This window comes from Heterodontus francisci, chromosome 32 (assembly GCF_036365525.1).
Source record: "Heterodontus francisci isolate sHetFra1 chromosome 32, sHetFra1.hap1, whole genome shotgun sequence".
NCBI lineage: Eukaryota > Metazoa > Chordata > Chondrichthyes > Heterodontiformes > Heterodontidae > Heterodontus > Heterodontus francisci.
The window spans coordinates 56,709,149-56,735,779 of record NC_090402.1 but is presented as its reverse complement, the minus strand read 5'-3'; the positions used below and the strand labels follow the sequence as shown (position 1 = coordinate 56,735,779).

At 45.5% G+C, this 26,631-nt stretch overlaps 1 protein-coding gene and 1 non-coding gene across 2 annotated transcripts; both read left to right on the top strand.

The window, feature by feature from the left end:
* The first annotated feature begins 3,851 nt into the window (after positions 1-3,851).
* Positions 3,852-9,467, top strand: LOC137347828 (zinc finger protein 271-like). The gene has a single exon (XM_068012861.1). The coding sequence runs from the start codon at positions 3,944-3,946 to the stop codon at positions 5,327-5,329; it is 1,386 nt and encodes a 461-aa protein (XP_067868962.1). The 5' UTR covers positions 3,852-3,943; the 3' UTR covers positions 5,330-9,467.
* Positions 9,468-25,191: 15,724 nt separating this feature from the next.
* On the top strand, positions 25,192-25,280 carry trnar-ucg (transfer RNA arginine (anticodon UCG)). The gene is given in 2 exon segments: positions 25,192-25,228; positions 25,245-25,280. It is a non-coding gene; the product is annotated as a tRNA-Arg (tRNA).
* The last annotated feature ends 1,351 nt before the right edge of the window (positions 25,281-26,631 follow it).

Here is a 26,631-nt window from a genome sequence, read left to right as displayed (position 1 = left end):
TTAAGAAAGTATTTGATCAGGGATGGGCACAATCGAAATGTGGAGCTTATTCAAGGAGCAGCTACTGCGTGTCCTTGATAAGTATGTACCTGTCAGGCAGGGAGGAAGTTGTCGAGCGAGGGAGCCGTGGTTTACTGAAGAAGTTGAAGCGCTTGTCAAGAGGAAGAAGGCGGCTTATGTTAGGATGAGACGTGAAGGCTCAGTTAGGGCGCTTGAGAGTTACAAGCTAGCCAGGAAGGATCTAAAGGGAGAGCTAAGAAGATCAAGGAGAGGACACGAGAAGTCATTGGCGGATAGGATCAAGGAAAACCCTAAGGCTTTCTATAGGTATATCAGGAATAAAAGAATGACTAGAGTTGGATTAGGGCCAATCAAGGATAGTAGTGGGAAGTTGTGTGTGGAATCAGAGGAGATAGGGGAAGCGTTAAATGAATATTTTTCGTCAGTATTTACAGTAGAGAAAGAAAATGTTGTCGAGGAGAATACTGAGATTCAGACTACTAGGCTAGATGGGATTGAGGTTCACAAGGAGGAGGTGTTAGCAATTTTGGAAAGTGTGAAAATAGATAAGTCCCCTGGGCCAGATGGGATTTATCCTAGGATTCTCTGGGAAGCAAAGGAGGAGATTGCAGAGCCTTTGTCCTTGATCTTTATGTCGTCATTGTCGACAGGAATAGTGCCGGAAGACTGGAGGATAGCAAATGTTGTTCCCTTGTTCAAGAAGGGGAGTAGAGACAGCCCTGGTAATTATAGACCTGTGAGCCTTACTTCGGTTGTGGGTAAAATGTTGGAAAAGGTTATAGGAGATAGGATTTATAATCATCTTGAAAAGAATAAGTTCATTAGCGATAGTCAGCACGGTTTTGTGAAGGGTAGGTCGTGCCTCACAAACCTTATTGAGTTTTTCGAGAAGGCGACCAAACAGGTGGATGAGGGTAAAGCCGTGGATGTGGTGTATATGGATTTCAGTAAGGCGTTTGATAAGGTTCCCCACGGTAGGCTATTGCAGAAAATACGGAAGTATGGGGTTGAAGGTGATTTAGAGCTTTGGATCAGAAATTGGCTAGCTGAAAGAAGACAGAGGGTGGTGGTTGATGGCAAATGTTCATCCTGGAGTTTAGTTACTAGTGGTGTAACGCAAGGATCTGTTTTGGGGCCACTGCTGTTTGTCATTTTTATAAATGACCTGGAAGAGGGTGTAGAAGGGTGGGTTAGTAAATTTGCGGATGACACTAAGGTCGGTGGAGTTGTGGATAGTGCCGAAGGATGTTGTAGGTTACAGAGGGACATAGATAGGCTGCAGAGCTGGGCTGAGAGATGGCAAATGGAGTTTAATGCGGAAAAGTGTGAGGTGATTCACTTTGGAAGGAGTAACAGGAATGCAGAGTACTGGGCTAATGGGAAGATTCTTGGTAGTGTAGATGAGCAGAGAGATCTTGGTGTCCAGGTACATAAATCCCTGAAAGTTGCTACCCAGGTTAATAGGGTTGTTAAGAAGGCATATGGTGTGTTAGCTTTTATTAGTAGGGGGATCGAGTTTCGGAGCCACGAGGTCATGCTGCAGCTGGACAAAACTCTGGTGCGGCCGCACCTGGAGTATTGCGTGCAGTTCTGGTCACCGCATTATAGGAAGGATGTGGAAGCTTTGGAAAGGGTGCAGAGGAGATTTACTAGGATGTTGCCTGGTATGGAAGGAAGGTCTTACAAGGAAAGGCTGAGGGACTTGAGGTTGTTTTCGTTGGAGAGAAGGAGGAGGAGGGGTGACTTAATAGAGACATATAAGATAATCAGAGGGTTAGATAGGGTGGATAGTGAGAGTCTTTTTCCTCGGATGGTGATGGCAAACACGAGGGGACATAGCTTTAAGTTGAGGGGTGATAGATATAGGACAGATGTTAGAGGTAGTTTCTTTACTCAGAGAGTAGTAGGGGCGTGGAACGCCCTGCCTGCAACAGTAGTAGACTCGCCAACTTTAAGGGCATTTAAGTGGTCATTGGATAGACATATGGATGAAAATGGAATAGTGTAGGTCAGATGGTTTCACAGGTCGGCGCAACATCGAGGGCCGAAGGGCCTGTACTGCGTTGGAATGTTCTAATGTACCACATAAAAAGCTGGTTAACAAAATTGAGCTCATGAAACAGGAGAGTCAGTGTTCAATTGGATTTTTGTTAAATGGCTTATGGAGAAAAAACAGCAAGTTGTAGTAAATGGTTGCTTTTCAGACAAGAGGATGGTCGACAGTGGTGTTCCAAGGGTCAGTGCTGGGACCACTGCTTTTTTTGCTATAAATAAATGACTTAGATCTTGGGATACAGAGTAGAATCTCATAATTTGCCAAGCACCAAACCTGGAGGTGTTGCCTGCAACAGGACATGGATAGACTAGCAGAATGGGCAAACAGGTGGCAGATGCAGTTTAATGCTGACAAGTATGAGGTGATGCATTTTGGCAGAAGGAATAGGGAGGCAATATAGACTTAATGGCACAGGTCTAAAGTGTGTGCAGGAACAAGGAACCTGGGTGTACATGTGCATCGATCTTTGAAGGTGGCAGGACATATTGAGAGAGTCGTTCATAAAGCATATGGGATCTCGGGCTTTATAAATAGAGGAATTCAGTACAAAAGCAGGGAAGTTGTGCTGAACGTTTATAAAGGTCTGGTTAGACCCCAACTGGAGTATTGCATCCAGTTCTGGTCACCACACTTTAGGAAGGATGTGAGGATCCTAGAGAGGGTGCAGAGGAGATTTGCCAGAATGGTTCCAGGGATGGAGGATTTTAGTTAAGTTAGGTTGGAAAAGCTGGGTTTGTTATCTTTAGAACAAAGGATATTGAGGGGAGATTTACTAGAGGTGTACAAGATTATGACAGGCTTAGATAAGTTAGACAAGGAAATACTGTTCCTATTAACAAATGGTACAAGGACTAGGGAAACAAATTGAAAGTTTTGGCAAACGATGCAGGGGGAATAAGAGGAAGCACTTTTTTTACACAGCGGGTTGTAATGACCTGGAATTCGCCACCCACAAGGGGTGGTGGAAGCAGAGACGATGAATGACTTCAAGAAGAAGTTGGATGGCCACCTGGGAGAAGTAGACTCGCAGGGCTACAGGGATCTATTACCTTTGTCAGTTATGATGAAAGGTCATCAACTGAAACGTTAACTCTGTTTCTCTCCCCACAGATGCTGGCAGACCCGCTGAGTATTTCCAGCACTTTCTGTTTTATTTCAGATTTCCAGCATCTGCAGTATTTTGCTTTTATTCATTTGCTTTTGTTGGGACTTTGTTATTTTGGCATCTTTTAGTTTGAATAGACTATGTTTGGGGGAACAAGAGAGGAAAAAAAATTTCCATAGAAACTAGAATTGTCTGATTTGAATTTCTATCCTGTACTTACAGGGATGACTTTTGTAAACTCGATTTACAGGGAATTAGAAGGGAAGAACTTGAAGACGGGAAATTCAAACCAAACACCACGTCAAGATCTGATTCGATTCATCAGAACCTGAATATCATCGGCCTTTGCATGTGGAAGCAGAAATATTTGTCTGTGTTAAAAGATTCCGAACATTGTGTGACTAGAAAAGCAGTGAGACACACACCCGAGTGAGAGTGTTCCAATGCACTGACTGGAAAGAGCTTTAACCAGTTACACAGCCTGAAAAAACAGCGCACCATTCAAAGTGGGGAGAAACCATACACGTGTTGTATGCGTGGATGAGGCTTCAACTGATCACCCAAGCTGGAGAGACACAAGGACACCCACACTATAGAGAAACCGTGGAAATGTGGGGACTGTGGGAAGGGATTCAATTACCCATCCCAGCTGGAAATTCATGAACGCAGTCACACTGGGGAGAGACCGTTCACCTGCTCCGAGTGTGGGAAAGGGTTCACTAGTTCATCACACCTGCTGACACACAAGAACATTCACAGTGATGAGACCTTTTCAATGTTCTGAATGTGAGAAGGCCTTTAAAAGCAGAAGTGACATGGTGAGACACCAACGCACTCACACTGGGGAGAGGCCTTTCACCTGCACTGAGTGTGGGAACAGATTCACCCGTTCATCCAACCTGCTGGCACACCAGAGAGTTCACACTGGGGAGAGGCCTTTCACCTGCACTGAGTGTGGGAACAGATTCACCCGTTCATCCACTCTGCTGGCACACCAGAGAGTTCACACTGGGGAGAGGCCTTTCACCTGCACTGAGTGTGGGAACAGATTCACCCGTTCATCCTACCTGCTGGCACACCAGAGAGTTCACACTGGGGAGAGGCCATTCACCTGCACCATGTGTGGGAACAGATTCACATGTTCATCCGTTCTGCTGAAACACCAGCGCATTCACACTGATGAGAGACCTTTCAGGTGCTCTCACTGCAGGGCTGGGTTCAGGCGATCATCTGACCTCACTGTACACCAGTGTATTCACACTGGGGAGAGGCCGTTCACCTGCTCTGAATGTGGGAAGGGATTCATTCAATTAGCCAACCTGCTGACACACCGGCGAGTTCACACTAGGGAGAGGCCGTTCACCTGCTCTGACTGTGGGAAGGGATTTGCTCAGTCATCCAACCTGCTGAAACACCAGCGAGTTCACACTGGGGAGAGGCCGTTCCCCTGCTCTGAATGTGGGAAGGGATTCACTCAATTAGCCAACCTCCTGACACACCGGCGAGTTCACACTGGGGAGAGGCCGTTCACCTGCTCTGACTGTGGGAAAGGATTTGCTCAGTCAGCCAGCCTGCTGAAACACCAGCGAGTTCACACTGGGGAGAGGCCGTTCACCTGCTCAGTGTGTGGGAAGGGATTCGCTCAATCAGCCAACCTCCTGACACACCAGCGAGTTCACACTGGGGAGAGGCCGTTCACCTGCTCTGACTGTGGGAAGGGATTCGCTCAATCATCCAATCTCCTGACACACCAGCGAGTTCACACTGGGGAGAGGCCGTACACCTGCTCTGACTGTGGGAAGGGATTTGCTCAGTCATCCAACCTGCTGAAACACCAGCGAGTTCACACTGGGGAGAGGCTGTTCACCTGCTCTGTGTGTGAGAAGGGATTTGCTTGTTCAGCCAACCTGCTGATACACAAGAAAATTCACAGTGATAAGAGACCTTTTAAATGTTCTAAATGTGAGAAGATGTTTAAAAGCAGACGTGACATGGTGACACACCAACGCACTCACACTGGGGAGAGGCCTTTCACCTGCACTGAGTGTGGGAACAGATTCACCCGTTCATCCAACCTGCTGGCACACCAGCGAGTTCACAACTGTTTGCAGGGGTTGGATTCTGCTGTTAATCACCTCCAGGACTGAACCATATTCATTCTGACGGTAAAGAAAGATCTGCACATATACAGCACCTTCCACTATCTCAGGACATGCCAAAGCGCTTTACAGCCAATGAAGTTCGATTGAAGTGTTGTAATGTAGGAAACACGGCAGCCAATTGCACACAGCAAGCTGGCTGGAGTACGCCTTAAACCCACAACCTTCTGACCCGGAGGCAACAATGGTACCAACTGAGCCACAGTCACAATTCATTTCTGTTGATGCGAACTGGTGTTAGGAATACTGGACCTTGTGACATAATTATGTCTTTATGGATTGTGATTTTTTTTCAGTTCAAGATGGACTCCAGGAGGTCAGTGACCACACCTGCACTCTGCAAAAGGTTACCAGGACAACAGAGGGAACCGATCAAACACTTTTCTGCAGAACAGAGACTACAGTACTAACACCTGAAGAACAATGGGTTTCCCCCTCCCAGACTTTTGGGTTGTCAGACAAGAGTCAGCCATTGAGAACATGCAAACGAACCAGCAGGTGGTAACACCTGGGGGCAATGGAAAAGCCAAGAAGCTTTGTGAAACTAGACTTCTGGTCTTTGCATTTGAAGAACAATAATAAACTATTGAATTTGAACCATTACATTGTGGCTTCAAGCAGGCTGTAAGAAGAGAACCAGGGTGAGGCCTCAAGGGAAGCTGTAAGAGAAGGCACCCAGCAGGGGCAGCTGGAGAGAGCCTGCTCTCTGAAGATATGCAGCGAAAGGCCGTGGAAACTTGAACATTTGTTTTGAGAGTCGAAGTTTGCAGAGGAGTAAAGGACCTACAGGATCACTGGAAATCACATTATCCACAGATGTCTAGGTCAGAGGTGCATGCTGAAGTGAGCAAAGGAAAATATTGTTTTTTTCCTTCCAGAAGTCTGGTAGTTCCAGCCGATTGAAACTGAGATGAATTTGGGACTTTTAACTACAAGGGATTGCATCGTCAAAAAGGACAGTGTAACGTGTCAGTGTGGTGTGAGAGATATTCAAGTGTTGAATAAATAAAGAAAATACCTTTAATTGTAATTGGGGTAGCACCTATTTTCAAAGTGCTATTTAGTTAATTGGGGATTTCTTTTAGTTTAATTATAATAGAAGACAGGTGGCAGGACCGTATCTCCAACACAGAAGTCCTCAAGGCGGCCAACATCCCCAGCATATACACCCTACTAAGCCAGCAGCACCTGAGATGACTTGGCCATGTGAACCACATGAAAGATGGCAGGATCCCCAAGGACACATTGTACAGCGAGCTCGTCACTGGTATCAGACCCACCGGCCGTCCATGGCTCCGCTTTAAAGACGTCTGCAAACGCGACATGAAGTCCTGTGACATTGATCACAAGTCGTGGGAGTCAGTTGCCAGCACTCGCCAGAGCTGGCGGGCAACCATAAAGGCGGGGCTAAAGCGTGGCAAGTCGAAGAGACTTAGCAGTTGGCAGGAAAAAAGACAGAAGCGCAAGGGGAGAGCCAACTGCGTAACAGCCCCGACAACCAATTTTACCTGCAGCACCTGTGGAAGAGTCTGTCACTCTAGAATTGGCCTTTATAGCCACTCCAGGTGCTGCTGCACAAACCACTGACCACTTCCAGGCGCTTACCCATTGTCTCTCGAGATAAGGAGGCCGAAGAAGAAGAAGAATAGAAGACTTGTAACGTGAAATCTTGTGTAACTTGTTACATTGGTCTGGGGGTTTATATCTTGTATTTTTCACGTTAATGATCTCTCTGAGGTCATAACTGGAAAGTGACATTAAGCTGAATACCTCTTTTTCAGCTGGCACAGACACAATGGGCTGAATGGCCGCCTCCTGTGCTGTAAATTTGCTATGTTACTATTATAACAGTTTGGTTTGTTTCTGCTGATATTAACAACCTTATAACTTGGCTAGAGTTTAATATTCTGGATAAATGTAAAATTAATCAGCTTTGTTTTAACAAATTGATTCCTGACAAGGCACCGACCGGCCTGCTGACGTCATCAGAGTGCGCCAAGCTGCGCAGACGCACAGCTGCATCTTGCCAGGACTTAGTGGTGCATGCACAGGATGACGTCAGCACGCAGCGCTAACGTCATCGCGTAACCACGCCAGGTCCATCTTCGTGCATGCGCAATAAAGCGTCATCGGATATCCAGCCCCTCACTCGGCTGGTGGAAGCAGCTGAATGGGAGACTTTGAGGCTGGAGCTCTCCCCCTTCGGCAACTCGCTCAAGGCTTCAACACTTCCTCCCCTTAGCCGCTCGCTCCAGACCTTGCTGCTCCCCTCCACTTCCCTGGCTGATTGTTCCTTGCTTCGCGCCACCCCCCTTCTTCCCACCCACCCCCCCCCCCTTCAGCCACTAGCTCTAGGCTGCGCCGCTTCCCTGTAGTACTCGGCCACCCGCTACTACGTTGCCCTGTCACCTCTTGCTTCTCCGGGCAGCACGTGGAAACTGATCAAATGTGGGAGTGAGTGGGCGAGAGGAGGGAAGCAGCGTGACCTAGAGCTTGCGGGTGGGGGCGGGGGAGCGAGCAGCTGGAGAGTGGGGTGGCACGAGCGGGAAACAATCAGCCAGGGAAGTGCGGGGGGAGGGAGCAGCTGAGCCGGGGAGGGCAGAGGGAGCAGCCAGTGGGGCGGGAGCTAGTAGCTGCGTTCAGGTGAAATCAGTCCAGGTCAGTCATATAAACGAATCACAATATCGAATTGGCAGCACATTTTATACTCTGACCTGAAACGTTAACTCTGCTTCTCTCTCCACAGATGCTGCCAGACCTGCTGAGTATTTCCAGCATTTCTTGTTTTTATTTCAGATTTCCAGTGTCTACAGTATTTTGCTTTCATTTTATACTCTGCCCGATTTTCTTTTCCATCGATCGGGGTGCCAAATCACTATCTTCCAATGGAAATTCAATCATAAAATTCCTTTTGTATTTAATAGGATTACTGGAATATTAAATGGATCTGAGGATTACAGTTAGTATCCTATAGCTACATATATTACTGGGCTTCCACCCAGCTTAATGTAAAGTTAGTTTACTAGAACGATCGAGCCATGAGCACTTCCTGTGATAAATTGAGCAACGCCATCTTTAATCCTGGCAGCTGCCTGAATGTCACAGGCATTGACGTTGCAGTTGAAGAGCCTGCATTTGCGCATATGCAAGTACTACACCACCTAGTGGTTGTGTTGTCAGCAAACGCAGCCTTGTTTTAAATACATTGTTGTAGATTTTTGTTTTTCCCACCTGTGTTTAGCATTACCTGGCTGGACCTCAGAAAAGACAATCTGGGAGAGGATCGTATGGCAAGAACCGAACTTCAGCCTGAACACAGTCCTTCAGGATCACACTGAGAGGTGCAAACTGCATTTGGTGTTTCTCGTCTCTCTTCACTGACAGCAAAGTCCCCGTGTGGGTTAATCCTGAGGTGTGTAGGAAATATGTCCCAGCTGCTCTCTTCCATGGTTCAGAGCTCCTGAGCATGGAACAGACCGCTCCTTTATATTAAACAAAAACAAGAAATGCTGGAAACACTCAGCATGTCCGGCAGCATCCATGGAGAGAGAAGCAGAGCCAATGTTTCAGGTCAGTGGCCCTTCTTTATATTTGTGTTTAGTGTCAGGAAGAACAACAGTGAATGCTGGAAACGTGCTGTCAAATCACAGAATAATATGGGGACATTTAAGGTGAAATAATTAATCAATTATGTACTACTAACAAACTAACCTCGGAGCTGCAGAGACAGCTTCTCAGAAATGACTTCATAACTTCAGGGCTGCACAGACAGCTTATCAGTAGAAGAAGACTAACGAGCAAAAACTAACAGGACAGCTGCAAGCTGCTTCATAGGCTGATTGCTATACAATACGCTACTAACGGTCCAAGGAGATAGGGGAATGAGAAACTGCTTGAGGAGAGGGTGACAAGGCAGTACCTCAATCAGGCCCTGACACCAAGAAACTGCAAAGATTGTAAACCAATTGGGAACATAAAGGGGGTGTCACTGATTTGTATGAAGAACTATAAGAAAGGCTTGATTTCCCTGCTCAGGCAGGGGGAAGTGTGAGGAGAGCCCAGGTGTTGTTGTTCGCTTTGCTGATGATGTAACCACTAAGTACTACAATAAAGTTTCTTAAAGCTACAGTTGGACTTCGTCTCTCTTTGTGCAACTAATGAGATCCTACAACTGAGATCTAACAGATGGGTATAAAACTGTGATCTGTTCCTGACTAAAAGCGAAACGGCAGGTTAAAGTTTCTGTGGGAATTATTTTACAAAAGCTTAACATGTTTGTGTGATAGTCCTGAGTTGACCATTTTCAGGCAGGCATTAACTCATTTAAAATAGTCCCGTTGAAAATAAGTTGGTTAAATTCTCCATGGCTGCTGCTGGTACAATTATACAACAGTCATTTAATCTCCAGATAAAGAAGGATCTGCAGTGTGTTTTCAGGAATTCCTTATTGATGTGTTAAGTGTTAGACGACAGGACACATGACCCAAAACATCCACAGGCGTGCGATCCTGACAGTTAATTTGGGATCACTCCCTCTGTAAAACTCCACCATTGGACCCTGCTGATGTTTGCATACTCGGCGAGTTTTTTCATGGGATGGGAGCGTCACTGGCAAGGCTAGCATTTGTTGCCCATCCCTAATTTCCTAATTGCCTTTTGAAAGATGGTAGTGAACCACCTTCTTGAACTGCTGCAGTCCATGTGGGGTAGGTATACCCACAGTGCTGTTAGGAAGGGAGTTCAAAGTTTTTGACCCAGCGACAGTGAAGGAACAGCGATATAGTTCCAAGTCAGGATAGTGTGTGACTTGGAGGGGAACTTGCAGGTGGTGATGTTCCCATGCAACTGCTGCCCTTGTCCTTTTAGGTGGTAGAGATTGAAGGTTTGGAAGGTGCTGTCTAAGAAGGTTCGGTGAGTTGCTGCAGTGCATCTTGTATATGGTATACACTGCTGCCGTTATGCGTTGGTGGAGGGAGTGAATGTTTAAGTTGATGGGGTGCTTATCAAGAGGGCTGCTTTGTCTTAGATGGTGTCAAGCTTCTTGAGTGTTCTTGGAGCTGCGCTCATCCAGGCAAGTGGAAAGTATTCCATCAAACTCCTGACTTGTGCCTTGTGGATGCTGGACAGGCTTTGGGGGAGCCAGGAGGTGAGTTATTCGCCGCAGAATGCCCAGCCTCTGACCTGCTGTTGTAACCACAGTATTTGTATGGCTAGTCCAGTTAATTTTCTGGTCACTGGTTACCCCAGGATGTTGATGGCGGGGTATTCAGCGATGGTAATGCATTGAATATCAAGGGAAAATGGTTAGCTTCTCTCTTGAAAATGATCATTGCCCAGCACTTGTATGACGTGAATGTTATTTGGGAGTGGAACTCCAGGAATGGACTTTAAGAAAGCTGGGTTTCAGTATTGTGACAAATACATGGCGAGGAACCAGAGGAATCCTTACTAAGGAACTGTCTAGGGTATTACCTGTCAGATAGATCTAGGGGTGAATGATGCCTGACTCCTCAAACTGTCTTACATTGAACCAGTTTGAACAAGATGGATTCTGTTTCCAGGAGAATAGGGACAAATATCACCCACAATTGAGGGAGATAAAAGCAGCCGTTAGAGAAGCTGAGAGATCTTTGGAAAAGAAGATAGTGCACAATTCATCAAACCTAATTACACCTCAGGAGCAATTTTGTGTCATACAAAAATTTTGAAGTTGTACTTTCGATTCCCAAGTCTAAATTGTTTGTGTAAACAGTAAATAACAGCAGTCCCAGCACCGGTCCCTGTGGAACACCACTTCCCACGTTCCACCATTCTGTGTAGCTACTCTTAATCCCTACTCTCTGTTTTCTGTTTTGTAATCCGCTTGCTATCCATAACAGTATGTACAATCTGCAAGGTGACCAGGATCAGGCTGTGTGGAGTGAAGGACCAGGCAGCAGAATGAATGGAAAGATGGCTACAAAACAGAAATCATAGGGTTGGATTTACTGGGAGTTCATAGCCGTATCCGGTGAGTGTGACTGTCCACTCACATTGCGTGAGCTGTGGGAGTTCATCAAACTCTCCTGGTTAAAGATTGACCAACAGATCAGCTGGAATCAACTGATTCCAGACATGGAAGGAGCGTTAAACAGCCTGTGAATCCTTCCACTAATTCACACTGTTCTCCAAGGGAAGAGGTCAAAGAGAAACAATCACTACACTGTGTTATTTCCTGAAATAATCCCTGCGGTCTGTCCTGAATGAATCCATTTCACTAACAAATGTTGAAATGTTTGCTCCACACCCACAGGGTTTCATTTGTTTAAAGCCACAACAGAAAGGGCCAGTTTGCTCCTGGAGTTTGAGAGAAATCAGGTTTCAAAATAATGGAATTTTAGCCAATGAGAGAACTGTACTTAGCCCCGCCCACTGGGTGCTGCAGGCCCTGCCCCTTACTCTAGTTTTCCACACATGGAGTAGGTGAATGGCCTCTTCCCAGTGTGACTGTGCCAATGAATTTCCATCTTGGATGATAACTGAAGCCCTTCCCACAGTCTCCACATTTCCATGGTTTCTCCGTGATGAGGGGTCCTGTCTCTCCAAGTTGGATGATCACTTGAAGCCACACCCACACCCACACACACAACATACCTATGATTCCTTGCTGCTGTGAATGGTGCAATGTTTTTTCAGGCTGTGTTACTGGTTAAAGCTCTTTCCACAGTCAGTGCATTGGAACACTCACTTGGGTGTGTGTGTCTCAGTGCTCTTCCAGTCACACTGATGTTTGAAATCTTTTCCCACAGCATCTTTTCCACCTTCGATGTGTGTATCGAGGATCATGCCTGTAAACTTGGTTTTAAATGTTCAGCCACTCAGGAAATGTATTTAACAGGAGCCTTTAGGTCGATAAGTCTTTCTGAAGGTGCCAACGTTATAAACCCAGAGCTCAACCTGTAGGCAATTAGTTCAAATCATTTAATTCACATGTTTACAATTAAATTGGATTACATTGTGGCAATTCTTTCATTTCTGGATAAATCAGCATTTCTGCTGCGCTCAACTCAGCCATTTTCCTAATATTCGCAATAGGGAGTTGGTGATATCACACAAATGGAAGATCAGTGGGGCTTTAAGTCAGCAGCTGACTCACACCAGGATGAGTCCGATTTCCTTCTACTCTGGTTAATGTTCTTATCCACCATCAGCTTCACGGACCCTGATTGGAAATGATTGGGAACATTGGTTCAATTGTGTTCTGTATGAGGTCACAGTCCTGGGTTCACCTTTGGGTGTTGTGGTGAAATTGGAATGACAGCTACTCTGTGTCTGAGTTACAGAATCAATGTCAGCATCACAGAAATTTATTTTTATTATTCATTTGTGGAATGTGGACGTCGCTGGCCTTGCCCATTTGTTGCCCATTCCTAATTGCCCTTGAACTGAGTGGCTTGCTAGGCCATTTCCGAGGACAATTAAGAGTCAACCACATTGCTGTAGGTCTGGAGTCACAAGTAGGCCAGACCAGGTAAGGATGGCAGATTTCCATTAGTGAACCAGATGGGTTTTTACATCAATCAACAATGGTTTCATAGTCACTGTTAGACTAGAGTTTAATTCCAGAGTTTTATTTTATTAATTGAATTCAAATTTCACCATTTGTCATGGTGGGATTCGAACCTATGTCCCCAGAGCATTAGCTGGGATTACTAGTCCAGCAGCATTACCACTACGCCGCATGCCGCCATGCTGTGCGTGACTGCTAATTTAAATACACCTGTCAGCACCACGCCCCCCCCCCCAAACAAATCACATTGATGGCGAGGGGTGTCAGCTGCCTGTGCTAATTTACATTTTTAAAGTGAACTGCCCCCCCCAACACTATTCCTATCAAAAATCTATCACCCTTTTCCCATCCCATAACAAAAAAAATAACTATTTGACCTCTTTCCCCCACCCCACCCACTCCAAAAATACTTACCTTGCAAACATGAGTGTCACCCTCAAACTGAACAAAGTGCAGAGGTCAGCCCTTCCCACTATCCGCTACACTAATGATGAAAATTTGACTCCATTCCCCCCATCCCCGCACTAAAAATCTTGAAAGCTCCTCCCTTCCCCACCACTGCAGCACCTGCTTTCCCCATACGGGAATGGGAAGGCACATTAGTGCCGGCCACCACTCGGAAAATCGCGGCCTGACCATAAGGTTGCAGGTACGTTAATTTATGTCTTTATTTACTATAGATATGTAAATCTGGGCTCCATTGCCTAGTGGCAGGGGGGCAGCCAAGGAGCCTCGCCACTGCCGGGAGGATCGAGCCAAGCCCTCCCGGCGTCAGGTTCCATCGCAGGCCACTGCTGGAACAATCCTCTGGCCATGGAGCTCGTGTCGGGGGTTCTGTAAAATCCCGGCCAGTGTGTGAGACAGAGAGAAATACAGTGAGAGACAGAGTGAATTTCAAAACTTGAAATTGATATATTTTTGTTGGGTAAGGTTATCAAGGGACAGATCAGACCCACTGGGAGGTGATACAAAGCCAAATTCAACTCGGATCTCTTAGCTCCTGTAATGGCTGCCTTTGTCTCCCTCAATTGTGAGTGATATTTGTCCCTATTCTCCCAGAAACTGACTTTGTCTTGTTCCAAATGGGGTTCAATGTAAGACTGTTTAGGGATTCAGGCATCATACACCCCTAGACCTACACTGCAGGTAAAACCCTAGCTTTGGGGGATTGAGAGAGGAAAGAATGTTCCGTAGAAACTAGAATTGTCTGTTCTGAATTCTATCCTGTACTGACAGTGATGACTTTTGTAAACTCATTTGACTGACAGGCCTGGGGTGGGGGTGGGGGGAAATATCAGGGCAGGCACACACACTGCTCCCCCTTTTCCTCCTGGAATGTTTCACTGGAGTCGTGTTGGTGAGTGTTTCTAAACTCTATCTCCCTATCCCAGTAATGCAGGTGGATTGTAGGTTGCTGTGAGTATTGCACTATATTGCCTCTCATTCGTCCTCCTCCCACTCCAAGTTCCAGGCTGCAGATTCGGGGGCTTGATGTGTCTGAAACGTTAACTCAGTTTCCCTTTCCACAGATGCTACCTGTCCTGCTGAGCATTTCCTGCATTTTCTCCTTTTATTTCAGATTTCCAGCTTCAGCTGTATTTTACTTTTGTTTTATTGCAGGCATTGCTCACAGAACTGAGTGGAGAAAGATAGATTAAGAGCCATTTTGTATTGGGGCTGGTGTTTGATGCAGAAGTCGATCCCTGACTTTCTGTGTAGGTCTTTTTGTTGCATCAGTTTGAGCTGGAGGAAAAGCTGCTGGGTTTAACCGTGAGTACTTTTGAGCCCAGTCAGGCCCAGCAATATCCAGTGTGAGACTGTCAAGGAAGGTAAATTCCATGGGAAATGAGTGTTTCTAAACTCTATCTCCCTATCCCAGTAATGCAGGTGGATTGTACGTTGCTGTGAGTATTGCACTATTCATTCAGCTCAATTTCACAACCTGCCTTTTTGTTCTTGTGGGTCCTCTCACACCTTTTTTTTTCTGTTTTATCTCAATCTCACAGGGATTTAGAAGGGGAGGATTTGCAGCCGGGAAACTCAAACCAAACATCACATCAGGATCTGAAGGAGTCACCCAATTTATCCTAACCTGAATATCACAGCATTTTGAACATGGAAGGAAAAAGCACTGTTCACAGCGTGGAAAACCGTACATGTGTTCTGTGTGTGGACAAGGCTTCAGCCAATCATCTGGCCTGTTGAAACATAAGTGCAGGCACACTGGGAAGAAACCGTGTAAATATGGGGGCTGTGGGAAGGGAGTGAAATATCCAGTTGAGCTGAAAACTCACTCATGCAGTCACGCCCTGGAGAGGTTGTCCACCTGCTCCATGTGTGGGAAAGGATTCACTAAATCATCCAACCTCCTGACGCACCAGCGAATTCACACTGGGGAGAGGCCATTCACCTGCTTTGTGTGTGGGAAGAGATTCACTAAATCGACGGACCTTCTGACACACCGGTGAGTTACTAGATGCAGGAAGGATGTTCCCGATGGCAGGGGAGTCCAGGACCAGGGATTACAGTCTAAGGATAAGGGGTAAGCCATTTAGTACTGAGATGAGGGATTTCTTCACCCAGAGAGTGGTGAACCTGTGGCATTCTCCACCACAGAAAGCAGTTGAGGCCAAATCATTAAATATATTCAAGAAAGAGTTAGATATAGTTCTTAGGGCTAAAGGGATTAAGGGATACGGGGAAAAAGCAGGAAGAGGGTACTGAGTTTGGATGATTAGCCATGATCATATTGAATGGCGGTGCAGGCTTGAAGGGCTGAATGGCCTACTCCTGCTCCTATTTTCTATGTTTCTCACTGGGGAGAGGCTGTTTGCCTGCTCCATGTGTGGGAAGGGATTCACTAATTAATCCCAGCTCCTGAAGCACTACCAAGTACACAATAGGAAGAGGCCATTCACCTGCTCCTTGTGTGGGAAGGGATTCACTAAATCAAGAGAACTTCTGGTTCACCAGCGAGTTCACACTGGGGAGAGACCGTTCACTTGCTTTGAGTGGGGAAGGGATTCGCTCACTCATCCCACTTGCTGACACACTGAGTTTACACTGACTAGAGACCTTTTAAATGTCCAGACTGTGAGGATTGTTCAGGTGCTCTCACTGTGGGACTGGATTCAAGCAATCAGATGACCTCACTGTACACCAGCGCATTCACACTGGTGAGAGGCCGTTCACCTGCTCCATGTGTGGGAAGGGATTCAGTCACTCATCCACCCTGCTGAGACACCAGCGAGCTCACAAGTAACTACAGTGATTGGATTCTCCTGTTAATCACATCCAGCACTGAACTATGTTCATTGGGGTCTGTTTCTGCTGCTGTCAATAAACTACAGCCCAGTTATAGGGGTTAATATTCTGGATAAAAGTCAAATAAATCAGCTTTTTGTTAAACACAAAGTGTGTTGAGTCTTTTTAATATCTCGAACACAAGTTAGTTCCTTTCGAAATGCTCTCCCTCTCCCCTGCCTCCTCCACCTTCACCTCCAACAAGTGTGAGGAGCCCATGGTCTTCTTTGCCACTAAGATTGAGACCATCCGATCATCAGCTGCTTCCCTCCCTTCCACTAACCCACCAGGCCAAACTGCCTCTAAACTTGTCCCCCTGCCCGAGTCCTGACCCACATCTTTCTCTAGTTTCTCTCATTTCTCTCCTCACACCCTCTGCAAGCTCATCTTGTCCATGAGACCAATCTCCTGCTCCCCAGATCCTAAACTTCCAACCTCCCTATGTTAGTTGATATCGTGAATGGTTCTCTCTCTTCAGGTACTGTCCCTCCTTTAAATCTGCCATCATCACCCCACCACCTGAAAAACAACCCTTGACCCCACTGTCCTTGCAAAATCTCCAACCTCCTATTATCTCCAAAATCCTTGAATGGTTTGTCATTTCCCAAATCCGTGCCCATCTTTCTTGGAACTCCATGTTTGAATCTGGCCAATCAGGTTTCTGTCCCTGCCACAGTACAGAAATGGCTCTTATGAAAGTCACAAATGACATCCTATGTAACTGTGACAAAGGTAAACTATCCCTCCTCATCCTCTTGACCTGTCTGCAGCCTCTCCACTGTTGTCCAGCTGGGTGGGACTGCACCCTCCTCCTTCCATTCTTACCTAATGAATCATATCCAAAGTATCACATGGAATAGCTTCTATTCCCACTCCTTCACAGTTACGTCTGGTGTCCTCTAATGATCTATCCTTGGGCCCCTCCTACTTCTCGTCTACATGCTGCCCTCAACAACACCATCTGGCAACACTGTCAGTTTGCTCATGTATACTGATCTCACCCAGCTCTACCTACCACCATCTCTCTCGACTAAATTATCACACTGTTTGTCCAATGTGGTGGATGAGCAGAAAATTCCTCCAATTAAATATTGGGAAGACTGAAGCCATTGTCTTTGGTCTCCACTTCAGAATCCATTCCCTAGCCTCCAACTTCATCCCTCTCCCTTGCATCTGTCTGAGACTAAACCAGATGATTTGCAACCTTAGTGCCCTATTTAACCACAAGATGTGCTTCTGACCACATATCCGTGCTATCACTAAGACCGGCTATTTCCACTTCTGTAACATTGCCCAAATCTGCCCCTGCCTCAGCTCATCTGCTGTTGAAACCCTCATCTATGCCTTTGTTACCTCTAGACTTGATTATTCCAGGAGTGCAATGGAATACTCTCCAACAACACTCAAGAAGCTCGACACCATCCAGGACAAAGCAGCCCGCGTGATTGGCACACCATCCGCAAACATTCACTCCCTCCACCACCGACGCACAGTGGCAGCAGTGTGTACCATCTACAAGATGCACTGCAGCAACACATCAAGGCTCCTTAGACAGCACCTTCCAAACCCGCAACCTCTACCACCTCGAAGGACAAGAGCAGCAGATACATGGGAACATCACCACTTGCAAGTTCCCATCCAAGTCATACACCATCCTGACTTGGAACTATATCGCCATTCCTTCACTGTCGCTGGGTCAAAATCCTGGAACTCCCTTCCTAACAGCACTGTGGGTGTACCTACCTCACATGGACTGCAGCGGTTCAAGAAGGCAGCTCACCACCACCTTCTCAAGGGCAATTAGGGATGGACAATAAACGCTGGCATAGCCAGTGACGCCCACATCCCACAAATGAATAAAAAAAAAGAACACGTGTAGTTGCTCCCCACTGTGAATAGTGGATGTTTTCTTTCAGGCTGTGTAACTGGTTAAAGCTCTTTCCACAATCAGTGCACTGGAACACTCTCACTCGGGTGTGTGTGTCTCGGTGCTTTTCCAGTCACACTGATGTTTGAAATCTTTTCCCACCAGACAGAACAAGCATTTCTCCTTCCACATTCAAAGACTGATGATATTCAGATCTTGAAAAACTGAGTGACTCTGTCTGACCTTGACGATATGATTGCTGTGAGTTCCCAGTTGCAAATCCTTCCCTTCGAATACCCTATAAAATTAGTTTACAAAAGTCATCACTGTAAGTGCAGGATAGACATTCAGAACAGACAATTCTAGTTTCTATGGAACTTTCTTTGCTCTCTTGTTTCCCCAAAGCTGTAAATCCCCATCCCACACTCTACTTCCTCCCTATGCTGAAATCAAAGCACAACACACCATTTCCAAATATTCTTCCTTTCGATCAACTTTTCTCCCTCCCCTCAAGGTGCTGACTCTGGATGGGTTTAGTTCTACACTCACTGCGTCTCCTCCCTCTTCTCCTCTGAAGGTGCTGACTCTGGCTGGGTTCAGTTCCACACTCGCTGGTTCCCCTTTCCCCCTTGAGAGTACTGTCTCTGGCCGAGTTTTCATTTATTTAGCAAATGCAAATCCCTGGAGCCAAGCGATAGCCTCCTCATTTGCTGAATTTATGGTGACTAGTGCGCCAGTCAATCTGTAGAGGGGACACTCCTCAGTAATGTGCAGCATTGTTTATGTCTCTCCACAAATGCATAAGGGGTTTGTACTGAAGCCCCAGTGATGGAGGTTGGTTGCGCAGAGGCCCTGGGTTGTTCTGAACTTGTTTAGCAAGGACCACACTCACCATGGTAGTTCAATAATAACTCATAAAGGAAATTGGATAAAAGCTTCAGAGGGGAAATTTTCTAAGGCCCATTGCACCAGTCTGCCAATATCTTCCAGAGATCTGGTACCATCCTTCTGTTTACTGCTGCTCTGTCATTTACAGACACTCCCTGACCAGTCCCCATTTCTCCTCCATTTACAGACACTCCCTGACCAGTCCCTATTTCTCCTCCATTTAGAGACGCTCCCTGACCAGTTTCCATTCTCCTTCTTTTACAGATGTTCCCTCAGAGTTACCAGCTCTTGCTGTTCCTCCTGGAGGTTGCCGCTTACACTGCACTTTTGGCTGGGTGAACCCGGGAGCCACCTCCCCTCCACCCTGTGTCTTATTAATGCTCTCCCTCCACATCTCTTACCTGACAGCTCACAATGCCCGGCTGAGAGCAGCTCCGGAACAGTAGGAAGAGTGAGACGGTGCTGGAGGACCGAGCGGGGGCACTTGGTCCTCCAACCAATTGGAGTGTGTAGGGGCAGGGCCAATTTATTTATTTGTCTATGGGATGTGGGCGTCGCTGGCTAGGTCAGCATTTTTGCCCATCCTTAATTGCCCTTGCAGTCCTTGGATTGTAGGTACACCCAGAGTGCTTTTAGGAAGGGAGTTGCAGGATTTTGACCCAGGGATAGTGAAGGAACAGTGATATAGTTCCAAATCAGGATGGTGTGTGGCTTGGAGGGGAACTTGCAGGTGATGGTATTCCCATGCATCTGCTGCCCTTGTCCTTCTAGGTGATAGAGGTCCCGGGTTTGAAAGGTGCTGTCGAAGGAGTCTTGGTGAGTTGCTGCAGTGTATCTTGTAGATGGTACACACTGCTGCCACTGTGTGTCGGTGGTGAAAGGAGTGAATGTTGAAGCTAACGAATGGGGATTCAATCAAGTGGGCTGCTTTGTCCTGGATGGTGTTGAGTGTTGTTGGAGCTGCACCCATCCAGACAAGTGGAGAGTATTCCATCACACTCCTGACTTGTGCCGTGTAGATGGTGGACAGGCACTGGGCAGGCAGGAGGTGTCGCAGAATTCCCAGCCACTGACCTGCTGTTGTAGCCACAATATTTATTTGACTGGTCCAGTTCAGTTTCTGGTCAATGGCAATCCCCAGGATGTTGATAGTGGGGGATTCAGCGATGGTAATGCCATTAAACATCACGGGGAGATGGTTAGCTTCTCTCTTATTTGAGATGGTCAGTTCCTGGCACTTGTTTGGTGCGAATGTTGCTTGCCACTTATCAGCCCAAGCCTGGATGTTGTCCAGGTCTTGCTGCTTCTGGATACAGGCTGCTTTAGTATCTGAGGAGTCATGAATGGTGCTGAACATTGTGAAATCATCAGCTAACATCCCCACTTCTGACCTCATGATGGAGGGATGGTCATTGATGAAGCAGCTGAAGATGGCTGGACCTAGGACACTACCCTGAGGAACTTCTGCAGTGATGTCCTGGGACTGAGATGATTGGCCTCCAACAACCACAACCATCTTCTTCTGTGCTAGATATGACTCCAACCAGTGGAGAGTTTCCCCCCGATTCCCATTAACTCCAGTTTTGCTAGGATTCCTTGATGCAATACTCGGTCAAATGCAGCCTTGATATCAAGGGCAGTCACTCTCACCTCACCTCTGGAGTTCAGCTCTTTTGTTCATGCTTGGACCAAGGTTGTAATGAGATCAGGAGCTGAATGGCCCTGGTGGAACCCAAACTGAGCGTCAGTGAGCAGGTTATTGCTAAGCAAGTGCTGCTTGAGAGTACTGTCGACGACCCCTTCCATCACTTTGCTGATGATTAAGAGTAGACTGATGGTGCTGTAATTGCTGGGTTGGATTTGTCCTGCTTTTTATGTACAGGACATACCTGGGCAATTTTCCAGATTGTCAGGTAGATGTCATTTTTGTAGCTGTGCTGGAACAGCTTGGCTAGGGGCGCAGCTACTTCTGCAGCACATGTCTTCAGTACTGTTGTTGGAATATTGTCAGGTCCCATAGCTTTTGCAGTATCCAGTGCCTTTGGCCATTTCTTTATATCATGCGGAGTGAATTGATTGGCTGAAGACTGGCATCTGTGATGCTGGGGACCTCAGGAGGAGGCAAAGATGGCAAACCACTCAGCACTTCTGGCTGAAGATGGATGCAAATGCTTCAGCCTATCTTTTGCACTAATGTGCTGGGCTCCCCCATTATTGAGGATGGGGATATTTGGGAACCTCCTCCTCCTGTTAGTTGTTTCATTGTCTACCACCATTCATGACTGGATGTGGCAGGGCTATAGAGCTTAGATCTCATTCGTTGGTTGTGGGATTGCCTAGCCAAATCTATTGCGGCACCAGGTGGGCGGGGCTGAACCCAGATCTCCCTCATTGTCTAAAACTCTGCATCATTTTGAAAGCAGATTTCTCTCAAGCTCCAGGAGCAAGCTGGCCCTTTCTACTTTGGCTTTAAACAGATGAAACCCTGTGGGTGTGGAGCAGACATTTCAACATTTATTAGTGAAATGGATTCATTCAGGACATTCAGCAGGGATTATTTGAGGGAATAATACAAGAAGGATGATGAAATTACTTAAATTTGAACATGAAATGGCTGTTGGAAGCAACGCCAGCTGTAGCAGTTGTAAGATTGAAGAGTGAATGAAATAGAAGTGCACTAGTGTGACCCTATCCTTCTTTCTAAAGCCCAAAAATAAACATTAAAATGAAATCCAAGAAATTTCAATTTTTCCTTTTTGAGGAGGTATCAGGTGTACAAGAAGTGCGACAATGAAAAATTATGGACAAAAACTGAAGAGTTATAAAAACTGACTGTATTTTAAAAAATGGATCTTTGTTTTAAAAAAGTGAACAATGTTTTCCAAAATGGCCACCTGAGGAAAAGGACTTGGCCTTTGTACATTCAAACTAGCTGACAGGGACAAAGGAAAATCTTCAAAGCTAAGAGGTGTCAATTGCACCCATCCTAAAATATTTTAGAATTGAATGGGTTCTTCTGAAACAAAGAAGAAGTAGTCACATCCTGGGCCATTGTGTGACGGGGGAAGAGACCAAAGCGTCTCCTACTAGGAGACAAGATGTAACACATCCTTACCTTAAAAGGTAGCTTAGAGAGAGAGAGAGAGCGAGAGACACTCAGAAAGCAGCATCCAATAAGCTTGTTTCCAGCAAACCAGAAGGGACAGGGCCTGCTGTAGAATTCTACATCTACACTTTATGCAACAGTGAATTAGAAGTGATTCACTGTCTCCAACCAAACTTTCAACCAAGAGAGAAATCTACAAACACATCAGGTCTGTATCCAACAAGAAACTTGACTTCCAAGAGAATTCAACAGGTTTACCATGACACCACCCTGCCCCCCACCCCCCAACTTATCATCCCCACCCCTTTTTCCTCTCTATCTGTCTCTTCTTGTTTGTGTGTGTGTATGAGTGGATGCGGTTGCAACAATTTTGGGTTTAGGCGTATTGATCAACAAATACTTGATTTTCTGTTTTAAACCTACAAGAAAACCTATTGATGTTTGTTTATTTGACAAATAAAACACAAAGGAGTTAAACTCCATTAAGAAAACCCACTTGCTGTGGTCAGGTGGGAGTTGAACAGTGGGAACCACCCAAGTCTCATCACATGGCTGTAACAAGGGCAGACAGCAGGGATTGCTTCAGGAAATAACACAGTGCAAGTGATTGTTTCTCTTTGAACTGTTCCCTTGGGGAACAGTGTGAATTAGTGGAAGGATTCACAGGCTTGTTTAACACTCCTGCCATGGCTTGAACCAGTTGATTCCAGCTGATCTGTTGGTCAGCGAATTAGGGAATCGGGGGATAATTAGCAAGAAGTATGCTAAAAAAAAATACTAAAACTGCTAGTTAGGCCACTAAAGTAGAAAACTGCTAACACTGCAAATAATGTATAACCTCAACTGTGGAGATATAATTAAAGGGAGACATGACTGGGGGAAGGGACAAAAACAGAGAAGGAGACAGAGCAGTCGAACTAGCCTTGGAACAGCTAGACAATTAAAACAAAGGAAGGTGTATGTTGTTGGCCAAGTGAATATGTGAAAAGATAGCTGATGCAGAGAATGTCATGCAAAGTTAACGTATAAATATGTGGATTGGACAAAGAAGTTTTGAGTTGCCTCTTGGATGAGAGACATACTACCCTGTATGCATACTTGTATCTCTGAATAAATTTTACTTGCTTCACCTACATCCATCTCATGTGAAGTGTTCTCAATAATATTCCACAACAAATTGGCGCTGTGAGCAGGGTCTCCAATGTGCGACTGAGGATCCAGACAACCGGACCCACCAAATGGGTGAGTACGTTTATTTTACCACCCATAGCTAGGGTGTATGTCCAGAAGTCAGGTGAGACAGGATGCGGAGACCAAACGGGTGAGTACATTTATTTTACCACCTATAGTTAGGGTGTAAGTCCAGAAGTCGGGTCAAACAGGATGCGGAGAACCTGCTGCAGGTGAGGAAGCAATACTGCGCAGTACAGCCGCGAGCATGTCCAGGCAGGTCAGAACCGCCCCTGAGAGGGCGTGCCAAGAGATCCACCCTGGGTATCAGGGCAGGTCTGAACTGCAAAAGCACAGGCCAAAGGCTGGACAAAGAGAAAGAACAAGGTCCAGGCAGGTCAGAACTGCTCCTGAGAGAGTGGGCCAAGAAAGCTGCCCCAGGAATCAGGCAGGTCCAAACTGCAAAAGCATTACAAGGTTTAGCACAAACCTAGGAAACTAATAGAGAAAATGAAAAAGACAGGATGGAATCCGTCAGATCCTCCCGCCAGGCAGAAGTGATGAACAGATGAAGGATAAGGAAGAAAAGGGTATGACAAATGTAATGAATAGCTACTGGTTGAAACAAGAGACCCTCCAAAGGTACCACCCTGGATTAGGGAGAGTGGCTAAAAGGAAAAGAAATAAGCTAAAAAAAATCCCACAGTAAAATGTTAGAACTGCTGTGAGAAAGTGTTTTTATATTTGTGTATGCCTGTGCTCTGGTTTGCAGAACTTAAAGTCTTTAACCCTTTGTTGTCTGGTTTTTAATGTTGAAAGCATGAGTTTGTCACTGATCCTATCTACATACTTATGCACGTGCATATCTTTGTGGGAAACAGTACGAATTCTATCGTTGCGTCAGTGAAAATATTAAAACAGAATTACACCAGCATTTTTAATTTAAAATGTGAGTGTTGTCTTTTGAAGGAGTTACTTTTGCAAAAGCACTGGGTTTGCCTTGCAACAGATAAAACTTCAGCCTTGAAGCAGAAGCCTGGAAATCCAATGTGAACTTCTCAAAATGCTGCTAGAAAAATCAAATTAAAGACACATATTAGTGACTGCTTCTTTCAAATGAGGCTAAATAGCAAAAATAGGAGAAAGGATAAATAAAGGAGACATGGAAAGATTCTGTTCACTTTTTCTCTTGTAAAATTTTGAAGGTACTGTTTAACTGTGAAAGCTAACTTTTCAAAGACTTTTGTTATTTGTTATCTTCCAAGACAGAGTGTATGAGAATAATGCTCTTTTGGGAAGAAGTAAATTGAACATTAACAAAACCTGTCACCCCAGCAACACTGTTATTTGAATTTGGGATAATTTTGAGATGCAAAGAGTCCAGCGTAATTTAGCAAGTTTACTGTTGAGAAACTAAAATGTCATCTAAGAAAAAGAACAAACAAAATCTTGTAATGCCTGGAATCAAATGGGAATGTTTGATTCTCAGTTTTAAAGATTTTATAATATTGTATTGGACTGTAAAGTTCCTCCAGGGCTTAAACAAAAATGAAATACAATTGTAATTAATGGAAGTTAAATCTGGCTGATGCAAGAGCTAATAAAGGAATTTTGGGAACAAATATTAGAAAATTAAAATTCAAAACATTGAATTAATATAGTGTATAATTTCCAAGAAGTCCAGCACTTTCCAGTGGAAGTTAGGAAAGTGTAGATAAGAATTGTAATTGATAGCTTTCTCTTGGAAATATACTGCATAGAGAAATGGACTTTAAATTAATCAGGATAGAATGATACCTGTCAGAGGGAGTACAATTAACATAAAGAGGATATGTAACATCCAGTGGGGAAAATATACAGCATGAAGAGTTAGTGAGAGGACTGGTGGGAGCAGCCCGCCTCCCTCGGCAGGCAGTAGTAATCAAAGTAAAAGCACATCAGAAAGTAAGAGGTCCAATAGAACTAATGGCTGTGTGGCCTAATGGATAAGGCGTCTGACTTCGGTGTATTTAATGAGGTTATCAGAAGATTGTAGGATCGAGTCCTGCCACGGTCGTTTTGGGCAGCGCAGTGGTCAGCCTCACAGCTCCAGGGACCCGGGTTCGATTCTGGGTACTGCCTGTGCGGAGTTTGCAAGTTCTCCCTGTGACCGCGTGGGTTTCCTCCCACAGCCAAAGACTTGCAGGTTGATAGGTAAATTGGCCATAGTAAATTGCCCCTAGTGTAGGCAGGTGGTAGGGAATATGGGATTACTGTAGGGTTAGTATAAATGGGTGGTTGTTGGTCAGCACAGACTCAGTGGGCCGAAGGGCCTGTTTCAGTGCTGTATCTCTTAATGTAAATAAAAATAAAATAATACAACAAGGCAATCATTGGGTGGATGAGGTAGCCAAACAGGCAGCTGAGGAAGAGGAGCAGTGCCCTCTCCTGGTAGCGGCATGTGCCTTAGGACCAGAGGAAGTGAACATGCATAAGATACACGAAAGAAGGATTGGAAGGAGAGGGGCCATTCAGGATGGGCAAGGAATATGGAGGAAAGAGGGACTGGTAGTAGCACTTGCATGTGTGTGACAGAACATCCTTGATTTTGATGGTGGTGTGGGAACAGAACTATTGGGGACATTTAAAGTGAACTAATCAATTAAGTATAGCCTACTAACAAAATAACTTTGGAGCTGCAGAGACAGCTTATCAGAAATGACTTCATAACTTCAGGGCTGCAGAGGCAACTTATCAGCAGAAACTAACAGGACAGCTGCAGACTGCTTAATAATAACCCTTTGTACAACAGTCAGCCTAAAGGTTCACAAGGAGATAAGGGGATGGGAAACTAGATTAAGAAGTTAAAAACAAATTGACAAGGCAGTACCCCAATCAGGCCCCGATACCAAGAAACTGCAGACGTTTGTAGACCAATTGGGAACAAAGAGTAGGTGTTACTGATTTGTATGAATAACTATATTAAGGCTTGATTTGGCGCGGAGTTCAGTTCGGGGGGATTAGTGTGAACAAAGAACAGTACAGCACAGGAACAGGCCATTCAGCCCTCCAAGCCTGCGCCGATCTTGATGCCTGCCTAAACTAACACCTTCTGCACTTCCGGGGTCCATATCCCTCTATTCCCTTCCTATTCATGTATTTGTCAAGATGTCTCTTAAACGTCACTATCGTATCTGATTCCACCACCTCCCCTGGTAGCAAGTTCCAGGCACAGTGTGTGTGGTGCTTTTAGTTTTAGGTTAGTTCACTGTTAGTTCAGTGTATGTGTTGCTTTTAGTTTTAGTTCAGCTCATTGTTAAGTTTTCTGAAGATGTAACAATTAAGTACTGCAATAAAGTTTCTTAAAGCTACAGTCGAACTTCGTCTCTTTTCGTGTAACCCATGAGATCATAAAAAACTGAGATCCA